General features: G+C 41.9%; 1 protein-coding gene across 1 annotated transcript in view; it reads left to right on the top strand.

The window, feature by feature from the left end:
• Positions 1–569: 569 nt before the first annotated feature.
• Positions 570–20,984, top strand: part of map2k6 (mitogen-activated protein kinase kinase 6) — a 33,053-nt gene continuing 12,638 nt past the window's right edge. The window contains 3 exon segments of the mRNA XM_072666627.1: positions 570–973; positions 975–1,074; positions 20,868–20,931. Coding sequence (XP_072522728.1) covers positions 920–973; positions 975–1,074; positions 20,868–20,931 — 218 coding nt within the window. The 5' untranslated portion in view covers positions 570–919.

The raw sequence follows: 20,984 nt of genomic DNA, 5'->3' as shown, positions 1-20,984 counted from the left end.
GTTTGGTCCCATATTGTTGTACTAATTTTACACTGTCTGCAGGAGCCTTAAGCTACGGCCTTACCTTATAGAGAGCAAGGTGACTAATGAATAGTCCAGGGAACTAAAATATTTTACATTGACTTCTATTGAAAGTTAAGGAGGATTTTTCCTCCTCCTGTAAAGTTGCCATATTGGAGATTTTGCCTTGTCATTTTATTATTTTTCACCTTATGTGTTAAATTCATATATATATATATATATATATATATATATATATATATATATATATTTTTTTTTTTTTTTTTTTTTTTTTTTTAATTAATTAATTTTTTTTTACTTTTTTTTACTCAACAAAACAGCCCATTTGATCGTGGGTGCCAACACTTTTGCATACAGCTGTATGCAATGACATTCACACGCGTATTCTCTCAGGTATAACGTCCAGGGTTGGGCAGATGAGCATTCGTTGCGGGCGTGCACAGAAAAAGCACCCTGATCAGAAGTGACCCAGTAGGCGTAGCCTTCCCCCTGCTTCCCTTCCAGCTTACAGCATCGCACTACAACTCCCATCAACCTTTGCGCTCGCCTTTTTGCAGGAAGAGCGTGTTCTCCCTCTCTCTCCGTCTGTCTTTCTCTTTCTCTGTCTTTGCCTGTCCATCATGCCGAGCGTCGCTGACTTTTCTCTGCGCGAAACTTAACGCACCCCTCTCCCTGTCCGCTCACAGCTCGGGGGGGCTTCTCGTGCAAAAACAACAACAAAACAAAACCAAGAGAGACTGATACAGAGCGTCGCGCGCTGCGTGCACGGCGGTGGTGGCGGCGGCGGCGGCGGCGCGCACCTTCACCCCCTCCTACTCCTCATCCACCTCCTCCCCATACACAGGCACCAATACACACCAGAACCAGCACCACCGACAACCACCAACACCGAGAGTGCATGCAGATCGCGGCTCGTGCACCTCTGTTGCAAGGGCGAGCGCTTTCGCGGCGAGGGGGGAGGAATGGAGGGAGGGAGCGAGAACGAAGGCAAAGTCTTTCGCGCCTCCCCTCCCCCGCACCAGAGCAAAGGGGAAATGTCCGTGTCCAGAGGAGGTGAGTACAACTCGCCGTGCGTGCATTGCACGGAGCTCGCGCTGCGCAGACCACCTCTGCCTTTATTTTGTGCACGCTTTCTCGCAGCCGTGCACGGCTGCAGCTTCTTATTTGTAGCTTCGCGTGCTAATGCAACTCGAAAACTTGGATGGCTAGGGAAGAAAAAAAGGTGGAGGAGGAGGTGGGGGGGTTGCATTGCATTTCCTGTTTTAAAGATCTACCGTGTTCCTGCGACGTTTTCTCCACAATTCCTCGTGCAATCGACGTTTATTTGCAGCCTTGCACGAGCAGAGTCTTTTTTGGTGCCTTTGCATGCGCGCCTAAGCGAACTAAGCAAGCTAGCTTAGCAGTGAAGTGCAATGCAATGCAAGGGAAAGGGGATTGTGCAACGGCAACGTCGCCCCGCGCCCGACTTAATGCATAATATCTCAACACTGCTCCACTGTTACGACATCAAATTGTGCATGCAATCCTATCCTGCAGAAAGCAATGCATTTCTGATACTTTGGACCTCGTTGCATGGAAGGTGCATGCAAAACGCAATAAGCAACTAGCTTTGTTCGTGCCCACTGTGTGTGTGTATGTGTAAGTGTACAGTGTGTGTGTGCGTGCGTGCTTGTGTGCTGGGAGGAAGAGTCCTAAACGAGCCTGGTCGGTTGGTTGGGCTGCATGGCATGTCGGAGGTGGAAAAAATCGCGCTGAACTTTTTCTTAGTGGACCGTTTCGCTTTGCCACCGTCCATGCACGTAATGGAAAAATGATTGGGGCGCCCCGTCCTGAGCTTTGTCCCAGCAAGCAGCAGGCCCATGCATATAGGTAGCCACGCGCTACAAGAAAGAACACTGCTAAATATAGTTTTGTTGCGAACGTGCATTGCTCCCAGCATTTCGAGGAACCAAGCAAATGTTCTCGAGCTTTGGGACCTCCCAAAAATCCTGACCCAGAGCTGCCACCCAGCTGCAGATTGTTCTCCTGCTTCTTGTGCAAGCTCTCTGCAACTTGATTGTCACCTACAGCCCAAGCGAGCCTCTGAACGAGGCCTTTTGTTGCACTTTTGCAGAGCTGGAGCTGGGTTGCATGGGAGTTTTCCACCCTCATTTTCTTCCCACAAGTGCTTAGTGCAGTTTAGGCCTCATGGATCTCCACCAGCCTGGCTCCTTTGCAACTAAAGCATGGAGTATGACCAAACAGCTGGGGTGTCAGGTCCTGCGGCGTGGTCTAGAGCCGTTCCAGGCCCCAAATGCTGCAACTTGGTCGACAGAAAGCGAGTGCAGTGTAGGCGAGCGGAGATGCCAAGGCCTGAGGTGGTGATCAAGAGACTTTTGCAGGAATTTTGTGCCGCTTGGTAGTTGTTCCTTGTCGGAAGGGGAGTGGTTGCTGTTGCGTAACATGGGACACACCTGGCTCCATGTTCTAAGGTTTGTTTTAAGGGCACCCCCCCCAGCATGCACGTAGGCATACTTCTCTACCTGCTGCAGGGACAGTTTGGGAGTGTCCAGGAAACAGGTGATTATGGAAACGGGGAAAGACTGCACTGTTCTTGAGCTCAGGTTTTCCCCAGTCGCTGACAAGTTCAGACTTAATGAATAATACATTTAAAGTGTGCTTGAAGTCTTCAGGACATGCAGGCCACTGCAGTATTGACTCATGTATTTGCTGGTAATGAGGTAACCGAATGGAATCACAGTACAATGCACACTCCTCATGTGAAATGTCACACCTCAGTAACGTGGGTATCATCCCTCGCTTTTTTTCCATTGCTGATTAGTAGCTTGAGTGAAATTCCCCACTTGGAAAATCCTGTTTGGGATCATTCTGACATCATACAGCGGGTGCATGCTTCACTGCACTGTTTATCTGGAAATAGGTACAGCCTAGAGGAAAGTGGAATTGGCTAAATCTTGTGATTGGTTGCGGAGGCCTTGAGGCCATGGATAGATTATGTATTTTTATTATTTATTTGTTAATGTATTTTATTTGATTGGCAATTTTTTAAATTTATTTATTTATTTTCCTGTAATTTTACCACTGTCTTTGTTCCTGTGTACATTTTGTAAGCTTTAAGTTTCTCTCTCAAATTGAGCTGCATTGCCTTGTGTGTTTCAGTGCAATCAACACAACATTGACATGTTTGTCAACAAATGTTTTTTCGGCTCATCTTGACTATACTGGTGAAATCCTTGTAGATTTTCTGGTAGCGATGCTGGGAAAACAGATGCAGAAAAACTTAATATACAAAAAAATGTGTTTCCTTTAAAAGCTGCTAAGCTTTTTAATTGAAGCTGGGCTTAATTGAGGGCTCGCTTTCTTTGCGTTTTCTGGGGTCAAATTATGACATTTATGTGGGGTTATAGTTTGGTTCTACCTTACATTTCTCCAACCTGTCTTTCTCTTAGAAGTAAACTGATATAATTTTGGTTATATGAATTATGTTTTAGTGACTGAAAACCTCTATCTTCATTTTTAATGCTGTAATTGTTTCACATATTTTGAGTCTGGCAGTTGTCATTTGCTTTGTGTCAGAATTTCATGACTAGTGGACCAATAGAAATGCCCCAACATTACTTGGAATGAACTTGTTGACAGGTTCTTTATTTTCGTATGTTGTAAAGTTGCCGTTTTTAAAAGACTTTTTTGCTTTTTTGTTTTTGTGCTCTAGCAACGATATTCGGATATTTGGTTGCCCGGATGGAAATTCATTACTCCTTATAACTTCAGTCTAATTTCTTTTTCTTTCAAATAAATAATGACTGTCTTTGCAGTTTAGTTTCCATATATGAACTGAAGAGTGAACAGTGTAAATTTTATTTAAATTAAACATTGTTTACTAATGAGACACCTATATTTCACGACAGCCTCCCCCTCAGGGCAATATTAAGATGTCAGCTTAAAAGTATGCTGTGTTGTTTGAGCTGTTCCAGCACTTATTATTAATTAGTTATTTTACAAAAGGAAAGAACTTTGCATAACTAACATGTAACTAACATGAACTTATTGAAAAGGCTAGGTTTGTTACAGTATTGGATGTAATAGTTTTTTGAGAACTGACTTCTCATGTTGCTCCGACTCTATCCAGTGCACAGTAGTAGTTTTTAGGTATCACTGTGCATCTAGATTGCTCAGTCATTCTTTATGTGCGTGACTCCAATAGCAGGTTTAAACGCATGTCTTTCACTCCCCCCCCCCCCCCCCCCCCCCCTCGTCCACTCTGAAAGGTGTCCACCGTGACGTTGGATCTGCGTGATGTTTGTGGTGTTTGCGGTCAGGCTCACTGTGGATCAAGTGGCAGGAAGTGACACAAATTAAACAGAGCTGTCTTCCAATGGATTCTTATGTTGCAAGAGATTCACACGAGGGAACACAACGCTTAGAGTAAAGAGTGATCCAAACCCACCAACTGAGTTCAGTCTGCTGATGGTGTGGTGGTGTTGATGATGGTTACCTATAAAATGCAGGCTAAGGTAGCTATGTGCTGGTTTCATTCTTGTGATGGCTTTACGCAGAAGTACAGTTTTCTGATTGCCCTATTTACTCACTAAATGCGGTTGCTCCTCTCAGTTGCACTTGATGCCAGTTTTAGCAAGATGGCATGAAAAGATTCATCCAAATAAATTAAAAAAGGACTTGATTTCTTGGCCCAAAGTGTTGTACATGGCTCTGCATTCTGAAACGTGTCCATATGCACATGGCTAGAGAGTAGAGGCAGCTTGGCGATGGTAGTTTTTATGTGCTAAACATGGTCCTAATTCACTTTTACGTTACCATTTGATAACACCTCTCTCTGTCTGAGTGACAGAACAGCCTTTGGGACTTAAATATGTGTAAGTGATCTCTGTTCTGATGGTGCCTCATTGGAAAAGCACTCATTAGAGCTTAAGCTGTACTGCTGTAGCCTGAACAGCAGGATATACCTGTATATAAATGTGTTGGGTTTTTGTGACCTCACCAAAACAATGAAAATGGTTTTAGCAGCTTAGTTTCCATGTGTGGACTGGGGAATGAAAGATACTAGGAAGTGTGATGTTGGTGTTTTACATTAAACTCTGAACATGTGGTTGTCCTTAATATGGGATCTTTAAATACATGCAAATGAACAGTGGGGGAAGTTAGAAGAGACTTTGAGACCAGCCGTGACTATGGTGAGACTTCTTTGGAGTTTGCAAACACTAGCCCACATTTTTTAACTTCTTATAGTACACATGCAGATGGTCTTTTAAATGGCACTGGAAATGACTCCAGGCACTATTGAAAACTGATCTTAGGTCGTTGTTCTCGCTCTAAAACCTATTATAATAAATATTAATATAATATAATAAATATTTAAAATATACCACTGTGTTTTTGTGACTAGATTGCTGTAAGAAATGTGAAAATCCGGTCTGGGTTTCCAAAGAATAGCTCAGAACATTTCGATTGAGTTCCTAGAAGATCGGAAACTTGGCTTGCGCATATTTGCCGTAGTTCAGAACATCCCGGTTGAGTTCCTAGAAGATCAGGAACTTGGCTAGCGTATATGACACATTAGTTAGTGTTATTCCTCTGGAGGGTCTCTTTTATGAGCAGTCCCAACATCGTGCATCAGTGGGATTGACTTGTGCCTGTTGGGCACTGCATTCACAAACTGTTGCAGCGTTGCATGCTCTGTGTCCTCTGGTGGCTATTGTTTGCCGTGACGTGGCCCCAGTGCACAGTTGCACAGTGGCTCAGTGTCCTGGTCATGTCTCGCCCCTGCAGCCGAGGCCTAAAGCTACACGGGGAGGCTTCCACGCCGCACAATTCCCATTTTGTCATGCAAATGGCCCCTGCGAGTTTCAGCGACAGAGATACTAAATCCGCTGTTTCGACAGGCTGATTGTTGGTGGTCGTCCAGCCACGCTGCTTTTTCTTTTTTCTCTCCTGCACAGAGGGGAACAATCCCGTTGTTTGCTGCATTGTGCAGGCGACCCATTGGGGCCGTTTACCTTTTGCCTACAGCCCAGGGCAAGGCTTGTTCTTTGCATGCTGCATATAAATAAATAAATAAAAACTGAAATCCGTGTCAGGAATCAAGCACCCTTCGGTTGCATGCAAATCCCTGATTGCGCGAGTGTGTGCACGTGCACCTGACTGCTTTTAAAGGCAGGCTGTGGCAGAATTGCTCAGCGTTCCATGGCTTGCATGGGTTTTGATGATCTGCTTGCGTTGCCTGTTGAAAGAGGGTGGCATGCTGAAAATAAGACAAGCATAAATAGTGTCTCCCTGGTGTTGAATAGCTTGGAAGTAATCAGCCTGTTCGCTCTGCAGGCTCTCAGACAGAGAGGCCCTGCCTGGAGGGGGCAGAACGCTCTCTAACACTCTCTCTCACTTTCTCTCTTACTTTCTTTCTCTTTCATTCTCTCTCTCTCTCTCTCTCTCTCTCTCTCTCTCTCTCTGCTCTGAAGGATGTGAGCTATGTTCGGTTGCGTAAGATGCACATTCTGACATTGATCCGTCTTATTACAGACTTCTGAATAATTGACTGCCCCCCCCCCACCCTGGAGCTCCACTGTGGTGTCTCTTTACGATTGCACATACAAGACCTGCCTATAGGCTAATCAGTCGGGTTATTGCACAGCCACAAGGGGCCTGCTTTTACCATGTGCTCCTGATGCTATCAGAAAAAACAGGCCATGCAATGTTTGAGGCACGGGTGGAGGAATCCATTGTGCAGCGCGGCCATCGCCTCAGCTTTGCTGGAGGTAATAAATAGCCTCACGTCACCATCCAGCAACTCCGAAATGTGTTTGATATTAAAGTGGTGCACTTACTTGGCCCAGATGTACAGTTTGCTAAAGCTCTTGCACATGCAGGAAATAATCTCCTGCATGCATACAAGAGTGCCAATTCGGATTGGTTTTAGGGAGTAGCGTTTTCCTTCTGCTCAGCATTTCTCTGTTTTAATTAAGGTACTGCATAATAAAAGATGCTATTTGACATCAAGAAAACTTGAGTGAGCTACTCGAGGTACTTAGTGGCTAATTGAGCTTGCAAAATGATTTTTTCAGCCTTTCTTGCTTTTCGCTGACCTCTCTACAGGATGAAACATTTAGCACGCTTCATGGGAAATGACTGGAGCAAGGGTGAATATCTAATGAGGATTAAGTGAAACGCTTCTGCACACCTTTGTGTTTGCCGTTAAAACACCTGTCTGTTTTAACAGTGGTTCATCGCACACATTTATACTGGTTTCCAAATCAAAAATTGCCTGTCACACAGACCGCTTAGCACGGCAGCAGCCGCCCGAAGGAGTGTGGACGGAGATTGAATGTCAGCAGATCAGCATCTGATCTGAACGACTTTTCTTTTTTTTCATAACACCCTTTTATAGCTTTGCTGGGTCTTCTGCCAAATAGAACCAATTGGGAATCTCAGGCACATCCTGCAGTGACTGAACTTGCCCCCAAGCTAAGCCTGGTTTATTTTTTAAATATTATATTAGAATATACAGTGGTCAGGCATAGCATTGAATCACTGATGTAAAATAAAATAACCTATGCACCTATCTAAAATAACCCATCTGGTTATAATGGGACCTCCGTAGCTTGGGTTAGAGGGGTTTAAAGCCGCCCAGCGTTAAGCTGTGGAGCAGGAGAACGGTGTGAGTTGGGGCTCAGGTGGTTGATTTGACTTGACTTCTGAGCTTGAGCTTTACTTCTCAAACACCAACAAAAGCCAGATACATTTTTTTAATTGAATAAGTATCCCTGATTCTGTAAGAACAATGGACAGGCAGGTGTCCCAATACTTTTGTCTGTGTAGTATATTAGGCAGCATGGTAATCAGACAGTTCTTGAAGTGTTGGAAGTAGCAGTAATATGATATGCAGTGGTCAGTACCTACCAAAAGTGGTGCGAGGAAGGACAATCGATGAACTGGCAGCATGGGTGCCCAGGCATGAGGTGTGAGGGGAGAAAAGGCTGCCCAGTCAAGTTCAGTCCCACAGAAGAGCTACAGCAATGCTGGCTATGTTCTGTGGATGCCATTCCTCTGTGGCACAAAGAGGACCTACACAAACAATACGTGGTTTTAGTATTATGGCCGATTGGTGTAAATTTATGTGTTAAATATAGGCCAGGATAGGCCAGGATGTTAAATATAGGCCAGGAAATTTACTCTTAACATTTTAGCCCCTTAAACTAACAAGTTTTATCCACATTCTTTTCTTACATTATTTTTTTGCTTACATTTCTTACATATCTTCTATATTAAACTAGGAAGTTTAAAACAAATACTGTTTTAAAGTGAAACTTTTCTAAGCACTAAAGCCTGCTGTTTTTTAGGCAAGAACCATGTCTGCAGCTTAAAATGTACATATTCGCTCTCTTTTAACCCCCCTAAACTAACACGTTTTCCCAATATTATACTTGCATATGTTTTTCATACTTCTTGCATATCTTCCATATTAAACTAAGACTTCATTTTAGCTCCCAAACCAACATTGTTTAAAAAGCCTGGTGTTCTTTTACATCTACAAATGTCTGTATTCACTAGTTTACGTATTAGCTCTGATTTTAACATTGTAGCCTCTAAGCTTTTCATTTTCCCAACAATTTATCCCCCTAACAAAGTTTTATCTTACTTTATTACTTAATTACTGTACCAGCATACATTTTCTTCTTTATCAATCTATCAGCTTTACATATTAGCTCCCAATCTAATGCTGTTTTTGTTAGTTTTGTTGTTTCTCTTAGCACAAAGTTTACATTTTATCTTCCAGACTAACACTGGTTTTCTCACATGGCCTAAAAGCCTAAAATATAACAATACTTAAATAACGCTCTTGACTATTATATAACGTTCTTGACTCAAGCTAAACCTGATTTTAACAGCTGTCCAGCTAACGCTACCTATGCATTTGAGAATTTCACATATTAGGTCCCAAACTAACATTGTTTAAAAAGCCTGGTGTTTTTTAGGCAAGAACCTTGTTTACAGCTACAAATGTACATATGTGCTCCAAAACTAACCTTCTTTACGTAGTTGCCCCAAATCTAACACTAGTTTTACGTATTCGCTCTTAAGCTCAAACTGATTTTAAAATTATAGTCTCTAAGCTATTCATTTTCCCAACAATTTATCCCCCTTACAAAGTTTTATCTTACTTTATTACTTAATTACTGTACCAGCATACATTTTCTTCAATCTATCAGCTTTACATATTAGCTCCCAATCTAATGCTGTTTTTGTTAGTATTGTTGTTTCGCTTAACACTCATCTGTCTGTTCACAGTTAAAGTTTACAGTTTATCTTCCAAACTAACACTGGTTTTCGCAAAGAAACCTCCTTACATAGCCCTAAAAAAAGCCTAAAATATAACAATACTTGTATAACAAGCTAACAACTTTACATATTAGCTTCCAAGTTGACGGCTAACCTTGTTTTTGTTTTCCTCTTTGAACTTAAGCTGGTTGTTTACAAGAAGGTTTACAATTTAGCTCCCAAACGAACACTGGTTTTAGCGAAGACCCTTCTTTTTGTGTTCCCCCAAATCGAACATTAGTTTTACATATTAGCGTTTAAGCTCAAACTGATTTTTACCATTTTAGCCTTTAAGCTAAGCATTTATAGGTGCCATTTTCCCCAACATTTTAGCCCCTAACCAAAAACTTTTATCCCAATACCTGCATACATTTTCTCAAGCTAACAATGTTACATATTAGCTTCCAAGCTAACGGTGTTTGTTTTCTCTTAACGCTCAAGCTGGCTGTTTACAAGAAGGTTTACAATTTAGCTGCTAAACGTACACCTGTTTTTTGCTATGCTAGCAACTTTACATATTAGCTCCCAAGTGTTTAGCTTGTCAAGCTGGTTGTTTTGACTTAAGAAAGTTGAAAATTTGCTCCCAAATGAACAGTGTTTTTATCGAATACCATCTTTATTGTATTTGTCCCAAATCTAACACTAGTTTTACGTATTAGCGCTTAAGCTAATAGCCTCGAAACTAAGATTAAGATACCATTTAAGATGCCAACTTTGGAGTTTAGATGCCATTTACCCCAACATTTTAGCCGCTAAACGAACAAGTTTTTCCAATACTATATTTCTCATATTTCTTGAATATCTTTATCAAGCTAACGGCTAACCTTGTTTTTGTTTTCCTCTTAAAACTCACTTAAGAAAGATTACAATTTAGCTCCCAAACGAACACTGGTTTTAGAACGGCTAACCTTGTTTAGCTTGTCAAGCCTGGCTGTTTACAAGAAGGTTTACAATTTAGCTGCTAAACTCACACCTGTTTTTTGCTATGCTAGCAACTTTACATATTAGCTCCCAAGTGTTTAGCTTGTCAAGCTGGTTGTTTTGACTTAAGAAAGTTGAAAATTTGCTCCCAAATGAACAGTGTTTTTATTGAATACCATCTTTATTGTATTTGTCCCAAATCTAACACTAGTTTTACGTATTAGCGCTTAAGCTAATCGTCTCCAAACTAAGATTAAGATGCCAACTCTGGAGTTTAGATGCCATTTCCCCCAACATTTTAGCCGCTAAACGAACAAGTTTTTCCAATACTGTACTTGCATACATTTCTCACATTTCTTGCATATCTTTCTTATCAAGCTAACGGCTAACCTTGTTTTTGTTTTCCTCTTAAAACTTCACTTAAGAAAGATTACAATTTAGCTCCCAAACGAACACTGGTTTTAGCAAAGACCCTTCTTTATGTATTAGCCCCAAATCTAACACTAGTTTTACGTATTAGCTCTGAAGCCAGATTTGACTTTAACATCGTAACTTCCAAGCTAAGAGTTTAAAGATGCAATTTCCCCAACGTTTTAGCCCCTGAATTAAACGTTTTTCCAATGTTGTACTTGCATACATTTCTTGCATATCTTTATCAAGCTAACAACTTTATATATTAGCTCCCAAGCTTTCAGTTAATTAATACTTGTTAACAGGCTGTTTACACCTAAGAAGGTTTACAAATTAGCTTCCTTACATATAAGCCTGGAATATAGAAATACTCGTATGTAAAGTTCTTGACTATTGGCACTCAAGCTAACCCTGCTTTTAACTCCAACACGACCTATGTATTACATAACTTCATAAATCAGCTCCCGGGCTTTCTCTCGCTTGCATATTAGCTTCTCTTATTATTTTCAAAGGAGTTAATGCTGGTGTACAGCTCCGAACATTCGTAACCCAGTGCCAGAATCCCAGAACAAGTACTTATTCATGGGAAGAGCTTTGTTACTGGCAGGCCGTGTGTGCTGGTTTACGGTCTGTAGGCTAATGCTAGAGGCGTTTGGTGTGGAGACCAGAGTCCTGCACAAGGTCTGTCATTTTAGCTTGTGCGCTGCAGAGGAAGCAGACAGAGAAAGAGCCAGTGATGACATGCTTCCCAAAGTGGTGGGCCCAGCAGCTCCGAGCTTACAGGGTCTGCCATCTTTGGAAGTGTAGAGTGTCTTACAAACTGCCAGAGCGGTCAGGGGGGCCAAACAGCCGGCAGCTCAAGAGAGGTTATTTTCATCTCTCTCTCTCTCTCTCTCTCTCTCGGTGTCTCTCTTGCACTTTTTTTTTTTCCCTTTTACTTTGTCTCTCGGCCTGGCGTTCACCTTCAGAGCCGTTTTATTTGCTTGTCCGGTCTCCATTCTCCCCTTTTTTGGGTGGGATGGGGGTCCCTCCATGCTTGCATGCCTTTTTTGGTCTTTTTTCCCATTTTTTTTTTTTTGTCTCGTTCTCTGTTGCATGCCCGTTCGCTCTCTCTTCCCCTCGCTCTGTGATTCATCCTTCCTCCTCCGGGTCCCTGAAATTCCACAGAAGAACTCTTGGGATTATTGGAATTCCGGGCAGTGTGTGTTAGAGGGATTTTGAAGGTTGACAGTGAGCTGCCCAGTGAGTTCTTGTGCAGGAACTCCAGGCATGCTGAGGCCGAGCGAGTCACTAGCCAAGCGCTCCCAAACCACACACACGCATTAACTGGCGACTACCCATGCAGACACATGCAAAGTGTTCTCCACTTTGCGTTAGGATTCCTTGTGCTTTCATTAAGTGCTTGCTTTGCTCCATTTCTCCTGCGCCGGCAGCGGAATTAGATTAAACGCTATGCAGAACTGATTCTTGGCTTTCACAAGACTGTCCAACCTACTGTATCTTGGCACCATCTGCTTTACATTGTGTGCTGCTTATTGCAACATGAACGTTTGCTGAGCTCAGCAGAAATGCAGGTTCCATGTGATTTGACACATACTGCTGAGAACTCGTGGAAAAAATAAGTACCTGAGCCTCCTAGGAAAAAGAAAAGGAGGGGAAAAAAATAAACTGAACACCCAGATCTAGCTGACAAAAATATCTTTCTCTGGCGTCTCGGAGGAAGTGCCAATCTTGTTCTCTTCCCGTGCTGGTCAGACAATACATGCTGGCCTTTGTTTCCTGCCAATACTGTGCAGTTATATAATCCATTGATCATGTTATGTCCTTTCTAGTTCTCTCTGGTGCAGTAAGCGGAGCGCAGGCTGAGCCTTGTTTTGCAAGTCTGCCTCCATGGGAACACTGTTTTTGTGTTTATCAAGGAGAACTTCCCCCAACAATGTGAAGATATGTCAAGAGACAGGGCTCAGATCAGCTGGTGCTACTTGTATTAATGTGAGTCTGGAGTGAATTGATCTCTTGCCGGCTCCTGGATGCTGCTGACTGCGGATGTACTCGTGGAGTTTCTGGGCCGACACCATAACAAATAATCAACACCTAATTGTGGCTGATATTGATAGAAAAATCTGATAACTTCAATACATTGTTTTAATGCAGTGGATTATTTTTTTGTAGGGATACAAAATAAAAGCAAAACAGCAGATTTTTTTTTTTCTTTATGTGCATCACTAATTATTTTCATATTTCATGTCTTTACCTAATGTAGGTATTTTTCTTTTATTTAGCAGAGGAGTCTGTGTGGTTAAGGTGGACTAATTCCCAACATTGGTGATTACGCATGTTTTAGTGCATTAGCTGTAAAGAGACACAATTATTGGTTATGATTATCAATTGCATTTTCAATATTAGCCCAATAATGACATTTTTCAGTTTCAGTTTCTGTATCATGCATCGTAGTTGTCAAAGGAACAATACATTGCAGTTTTGTCCTAAAATAACTTGATGATCGTACTGACCATATTACTGACCGTAATAGAGAGAATAGCTGATCTTGCTGGAACGCTTCTATTGCCCTATGAAACTTTGGAGAAGCTGCATAAGACCACTCTCCATAACTGTGGTGTAAAATCCTGTAATATTACTCTACCACCTCCGCCCACATGCTTCTCTACCTTCAGATGTTGTCTTTACAATTCCATATCTCTCATATCTGGTCAACAAATGCATGTTTAAAACTGACCTTGCTGTAAAAGTGAATTACACTCCGCAACTGTAGAGGGAGCCCAGGAGGCAAAAAATACAGATTCTCACATGATTTGCATACTGGGTGCATTTTATTAAGAGGATTTAAACAATTACTTTTTTTCATGATTGTACTGGGTCTGTATCTCATGTCCTCACTACATATTTTCTGAGCTAACAAGCATGTGGATCCACATGGTCACCAGGTCAGGAAGTTTCGCCAAGCTACTAGGATGGAGCTCAGTTGCCCAATGATCATTTTCTTATTTGAAGAAATTCTGCTCAATTTAGATGATCGATAAATGTGGATGCTGTGATCCCATTCTCTTACTGTTTTATAGGAATTTGGACAATTAATGTGCCGATATTAGCACAGGGAGAACTCCCCATTGGAAATAGACACTAGAGATATTAAATAAATGACTGGAAATGGAAAATGGGCCATTTTGTCGTTAAAAGGTATGGGAATGGGCGGCAGCAGTGATGCTAGACCTGTGGTTGCTTTACTTTTGTTGGCTTGTTGGGTTCACGCAGATAAAATTAATTCATTCCTTTTATTTAGATGACCGTTGCTTTTCCAATCCATCAATACAGAAGCTTCTTTAAATACGGAAATACGAATACTTAGGATTGCTAAGTATTGTTAGAATATTGGTTTGTTTGCCTGATTGCAGCACTGCAAAAATATTTGACACTGGGCGATATGGTAAAAAATATCCTCACGATATTTACTGCGATATTTTGACGTGCATGCAAAATGTATCTGTAGCAACAGATTCTTAAAAAGTGCTGTTTGGATACTCTCCCATACTGAGTACAATGATTCATATTCAAAATCTGCTGCACTTCATTTGATTAAACAGGAGTAATTACACTCTCTGTAATGAAATGTGCAGTTGGTGAGTGTTCTTAAAGCACAATACGCTCGCTTGTATCATGCTTTTAAAATAAATAAATCAAATAAATCAAAATCCAGATTTTGCATTTGATCAGTATCACAAATAAGTCATATTGCCCATCCCTATTTTACATGTGTGTACAGTTGAGTAGCATTGGAGGTGGAATGCAAGGCCCTGACACTGTGCTGCGACAAAGAGAGTTGCTTCTTGCTGACATACTGTAAAGGCTATGAGATCCCTGCAACATGTGGAAACTAATTTTTCCATAATGCTCTTGAAAGGAGTGCAAAGAAGAGCTGGGATATTATTCGGCTATGAAAAGAACCATCATCTTTCCATTAGGTTTCAAGCAAACAGTTCAAAGAGGTGTGGTGGTTTTTATTTATTTATTTTTTTTGGTGAGTTGAGTGGGTGTTGAGTTGAATGGATAATGGCAATATTGCAATGCCCTCCTTTTACATGGTGAAATCAGTTAATTGTGCAGCTCCTCTGTAAAAGCCTGCTCAGCCTGGCTTGCTGTAATTGGTCGCTTTTTTAAAAGAATGTCTTGGATATGGGAGCAGTTGCGTAAATAAAGTTGATGTGGGAGGGCCTCCAGTCTGCAGAATGTGCATGCTTATCAGTCTGTCTGAGAGCCACTCTGATTTGTGAGAGGAAGGTAGTTTGCATGGCTGGCTCAGTGCAGATGAAAGCTGTCTTCTACTCTGTAAAGCGTGCCACTGCCTGTCCAATATCTTCTGCCTGTTCTGTCTGTCTCCCTCCCTCCCTCCTGGTCTATCTCTCTAGGCCTGACTCTGAATAGAGAATGGAAAAATGACCGCTTAGCCAGAACACTCGGTTACCTCCATGACAGCTGAGAAGCGTTTGACATGGCATGGCACTGGTTGTTATATTTGGAGGCTTTGGGCTGGCCTTTCTGATGCTTACGTAATGGTTTCTCAGCCCTCTGCCCCCCCCCCCCCCCCAAACACACACACACACACACACACACACACACAGTTTCTGAACTGATGACCGTTTGCAGAAGCTTATAATTGACAGGTTGTACTTGTTGGGATTAGAAACGTTCAAACTGATTAGTGTACTGTATAGACAAAAGTATTGGGACACCTGCTCATTTACTGTGTCAAGGCACCTGCTTTTGCTGGAGTAACTGTCTCTACTGTCCAAGGAAGGCTTTCTACAATTTTTATGGAGCATTGCTGTGAGGATTTGATTGCGTTCAGCACCAAGAGCGTAATTGAGGTCTGAATATTGGGTGGCGCGCCATCGTTCCAGAAAACACAGTTCCAGTGCTCAATGCTGGGGGCCTTTATACCCCTCTAGCCTACGCCTGGCATTAGACAGCATGGTGTCAATGGGTTCATGTTTATCTGCTCCAGAGAGTCCTATTCTATTGGCAGTACTTCTTTACAAGGACTAGACAAGCTGTGTGTCCATTTGCACATGCGTCAGCAGTATGTAAAGTAGCTGAAACCATTCATTATGGCCGTTTAGTGTAGTTCTGAGTAGATTACTAGGCTTTATCAGCCCCTGCACAGGAGGGTCATGTGTTTACCTCCAGTGTGAAACTGTAACCGAAACTGCTTTTGAACGATGAAGTGCGCCCTCCAGCTTCCTCCCTATCTCTTCACTCAGTCAGTCATTCATAAGAGAGCGGTGTGTGTGGGTGGGTTTGTAGGGGAGGGGGGGATTGATGGTCGAGTGTCAGTTTTCTGTCACTATTGTTGTGTGTAAATGCTGGTGGGAGGAGATCCTCCTGACTTTCGGACAACAACGCTGTTTTGGGAAAGAGGCCGACGGGTTTGAGTGAAGAGGGTTGGGGGGGCATGATTGGACAGGATTACTGCTGTCTGCTTCCTGCGGGCGAGCGCTCCGAAAGGACAAAAACGCATCACATGTTCTCCTGCACCTACGCTTCCTGCATGCCATGACCAAACCAGAGTCATAAAGCAGTTCCGGTCTTGCCCATCTTTCCTTGAAGTGAAGACAACTGTATTTATTTATTTATTTATTTTTATTAATTTATTTACACGAGCAGTATGAACACCATAATGACAGTTTTCCCAAAATTTGCTTGCTTACAGTATCGCAATATATCATGCTTCAGTTCGCCAGCCCTAGTTATTTATTGTGAACAGAATGCTCCCACGTCAGTCATTACTGTCTGAATATGAAATGCGTTCATTCCTGAGGACCTGCACAACCCGAGTAAGTATACTGCAGCTGATAAATAAATAAATTGGTAGAAATAATTGTGAATAATAAGGATGCATAATTGCTTTAAATAACACTACTGGCTGGGCAGATGTTAAAAATATTTGACACATTTCTGTAATGCTGAATAAGGTGGAACTGCTTTTTAGAAATGTGTCTTGTGTATTGGCATTATCAGATTGATGATTATTGGCGTTGATACCCTATTAACAAATAACCTTAATTTCACAGTGATGCCTGATAATGTACCATACTGTACACATTTAGGCATTTTTGTTAATCAACTTTTAGAAATACTGTCATGGGATAAAACCTGCATATAATCTGAGTAAACAAAAAATGTACTTTTTATGTAATCAGTACAGTGGGATCTGAAGACGGAGTACAACATTGCTATCTAGTGGTCAGGATTTAAACACAACACTACATGAACCACTGCCTGCCGCTAGTCTTTGTATCTTTGCATGTAAACTTGTTAATTAAAAATTAATTAATTGATGCAGCCTTGCAAGATATAATATCGCAATGCTTTTTTTTACGTACAACCTCAATTATTAGCCCATAGCCCAGTTCTGATAGTCCTAATTTTTATTCGATTTAAGACGATGAAATGAAATCACACAAAGAAAGCATGTTGTGCCCGGTGGTGTTGCTGAGGTGGCATGAACATCAGCATGACGCAATAAGAGAAACAGCGTCTGTCGAAAGCGATACTCTGCCACTGGTTGAGGGTATAGTGAGCTTCGTTGTCTGTAATGGGAACTTATTGGTTTTGTTGTTGTCGTGAGATTGCGCTGGTTGCTGTTAGGACGCGGTGTTCTTCATATGAAACGTTGGTTCTTCTTCAGCAGTCATGACCAATTTGCCTTGTTACGAGGTTACGGGTGTCTAAGGTGAATTGATAATTGCAGAAATGTGTTTGGAGTGTCAGCCAATCACGTTGCAGTTTTGAAACCAACTACGGCTTAACTGCATAAAATGATTTATTTATTTTCTTCTTCTTTTTACATTGTATGTCACTTTTTTAATGTAAGCCTAAGCATTGTGATGCATGGATGCTGTTTATACCTGACATTAACATTTTTGTGATCACATTCGGGTTTCGCTTGACGATAACAGCAAGGGCGGGACGTATTTGGATCGGAATTACGATCAGTACACTAAAAACATGTAAACCTCAATTCTTCCAGGTTTGATTGTTTATTCTACACTGGTTATTGCAGGTGAGGAACCAGGTTTACAGCTGGCAAACGAAAATAAAATAGAAATGAGGTACATGCTTGTGCTTTTTTACTGTGGGAAGTAAAATTGAACGATACTGGTCTCAGGGTGGACGCTTTTTTTAACAAAAACGTGTAAATGAAATCTAGCCAAAGTGTTTTTAGATGCTAATGCAGGCTGTAAACAGCCTCCTAGTAGTCAAAAACCCAACTCAGGAGATCCATGGTGTGCTTATATAAATGTATTTAATGCCTAATTATATTTGTGTCTAGTTCACGTTCTGTAAGAGTTGCCAACATCTAGCTAGCAGCTACAGCAGTTAGAGTTCTAGGTCTTTAAGAACAATTTATTTTAATAATAATAAAAAAATGTAAACAATTGTTTATCTTAAAAGTAAGGTTATCTTAATTAAATATGATCTGGAGATAACTGTAAAAAGGCCTAATGACCGATAATGACCTAATGTCACTCAAAATATGAACGGTCCAAAGGCAGAAGGCCTATTATTAGGCTTTTAACATTAACATTAGAATGTAGTGGCACCTGAATCCACTGCATCATAAAACTGGTGCTGGCGTTCCCTATCTGCAGCTGTTCTATTAGTCGACATGTCTCAAAAATGATCAAATCTTCTCCAGCATCCTTTTTGCATGAATCAGCTAATGCTCCCTGGGCGGTTCTTATGGCAGTAACTCCACTGCTTAAAGGAGAATAAGTGAAATACAAGTAGACGATGATTTAAGTATCATCAGCTAAACTGCTATTTGTTATTACAGATCCTGTTCCACTCCACTTTATTGGGTCTTTTCTTCGGTACCCGGGGCATTGTCAGTAACCAGTGCCACCAGTGGAAAGTGAAGAGTAGGCTAATTCTTCCTAAAGAACCTTTGATTAGTCTCAATTCTTAAAGTTCAGTGGCTGATTTAAAGGTGTTGTATACGATTCTCTCTTCAGTGCTCTTTCAGAAGCTCCACCCCTTTTGTGGACCAAATGAATTATGGTGGATGCTAGGTTGGGGGGGGGTTGACTGGACAAATGGGACAAAATGATGCTGACCTTTTTCTGAAAAAACAGCAAAAATAAGTCAGTTACCCACAGATACATTTTTTAAATTATTATTATTAAAATAAATCGTTCTTAACTTAACTGCTGTAGCTGTTAGTAACTCTAACTGACGTTAGCCAGATGTTTATTGCTCTAGTGTATGATGGACTAGTTGTTTTTGGCTGGGTTTAGAAACATTAAAAAAAATATTTAGATGACGAACTAACATGTTCGGCATGTCGTCCTCTCAGGGGAAAAAATGTGTGTAAAGAAATGACTCAATTTTCCAGGATTTTGTCTGTTGTCTGTATGCTCGTTTAAGGATGCGGTCTTTATAATGCGTCCACCATGTATGCGTCCAACAGTAGGCGCTTTTAAACAGCTCATGTATATCGTATGTGCTAAAAGACCACTGACCAACTTCATGTGCAGAATTGGTCCTGTTTAATTGGGGCAGTGGTGGCTCAGCGGTTACAGCTCCGGGACATCGATAACAGGGTTGTGGGTTCGATTCCCGGGCTCGGCAAGCTGCCACTGTTGGGCCCTTGAGCAAGGCCCTTTACCCTCTCTGCTCCCCGGGCGCTGGAGTTGGCTGCCCACCGCTCTGGGTGTGTGTGCTCACTGCCCCTAGTTCACTAGTGTGTGTGTGAGTGTGTGTTAAATGAGGAGAACACATTTCGCTGTACACTGTACAGTGACAAATACGTGCACCTTTTTTGGATGTAGTTGGATGTAGTGCATCCAGTATTAAGCAGTGGGTTTATGATGGCATAATACACTTGATTTCGAAAGAAACAATAAAATGAGACAATGTCCAAATACTTTTGTCCATGCAGAGCAGGTATGATTGCCAGCATAACATCTGCATTTAATTATGAAATATTGCTATAATTATGTAGCCCAGGACTAATAGCTCATAGCAGGGCAAACCTGTTGGCTAGTTGGCTAATTGGCTACATTTGGAGAGATAAGGGAACATTAAAGTTCCGGATAAAGTTTTAGCAATATTTATTGAAGTATGGATTTTGGCTTACAGCTGACCTGCTAATGTATTCATAATCTCAGCTCGAAATCTGCAGGACCACTCACATTTACACCCTTCTGGCACAAGCTGTACCTGCACTGGCTGCTATTGTTCCTGTTCGGCAGAGTGGAAGGGCCGAATAAAGGGTTGGGCGTGTGTGTGTCGTGTACCTACCCTTAGGTATTTGGATTGGCCCATCCTGCTGTCAATCACCTTGAGCCCTGCCCGCTGCTGTGCCGCTCAACAGCACCAGCTCAGGAGGCTCCATATGAGAGAATGCGACTGTGGCTGTTTCCTCGTCTCGCCGTGTCACTGCTGTTTGCTCGCTCGCCCGTGCTCTCTTGCTCCTCTCGCTCACCCTCTGCTCTCGCTCTCTCGCTCGCTGGCTTTCACTCAGCCAGGATCTGGAGCCGCGTGCGCTGTCCGACCGTAAGTGTCCTCATGAGCTTACGCAGTTCTGGTTCTGAAACTAGGAATTCGGCGGAGGAAAGGGCAGGGTGTCTCCTGAGGCTGCTCTGGAATGATGCGTTTGATTCTGTTGCCCTTTGATCTTTTTTGATTGTCTTTGTTGGTCTGTGTGCGTGTGTGTGTGTGTGTGTGTGTGTGTGGGGAGGGTGTGTTGATGCCAAAGTGATGTCTTAAACTCTCTATCCTGTCTTTTTTTCACATGGTTTACCTTCTCTTTTGCAATTTTTAAACTAATTCATAGCAAATCATGGCTGTCATGCAAAAACATTGTATCTCCAAAATGGCAACTATAGGAGAAGGAAAAACGCCTTCTGAACCTTACAATGTGTAAAGATTTTGGGGCATTTCTATTGGTCCATTCAGCGTACAGTTTTGACACGCTGTGTAGAACGGCTGCCAGATTTGCACTGTCAAAGAGTTAAAAGAACGGGAACAATGGAGATGCAAGGTTTTGGCATGACAAGCTCGGTCTTAAGTATGCATTTTATTTATTTATTTATTTTTTTTATTTTTTTGAGTCACTCCTCTTTTTCCCCCCCATTTCTCACCATTCTCTCTCCTCGTGTGTGCAGGTAAGAAGAAGCCGTTGCTCAAGCTCTCCAAGGAGGCGTTTGAGCAGCCCACTCCTGCTGCTACGTAAGCACTCATTGTTTTCTTCTCTCCGATTTCTCTCTTAATTACAATTTCTC

Source organism: Salminus brasiliensis, chromosome 22, assembly GCF_030463535.1.
Source record: "Salminus brasiliensis chromosome 22, fSalBra1.hap2, whole genome shotgun sequence".
Lineage (NCBI taxonomy): Eukaryota > Metazoa > Chordata > Actinopteri > Characiformes > Bryconidae > Salminus > Salminus brasiliensis.
Note: the sequence above shows the minus strand (reverse complement) of the source record. Positions and strands in the feature narration are given on the sequence as shown.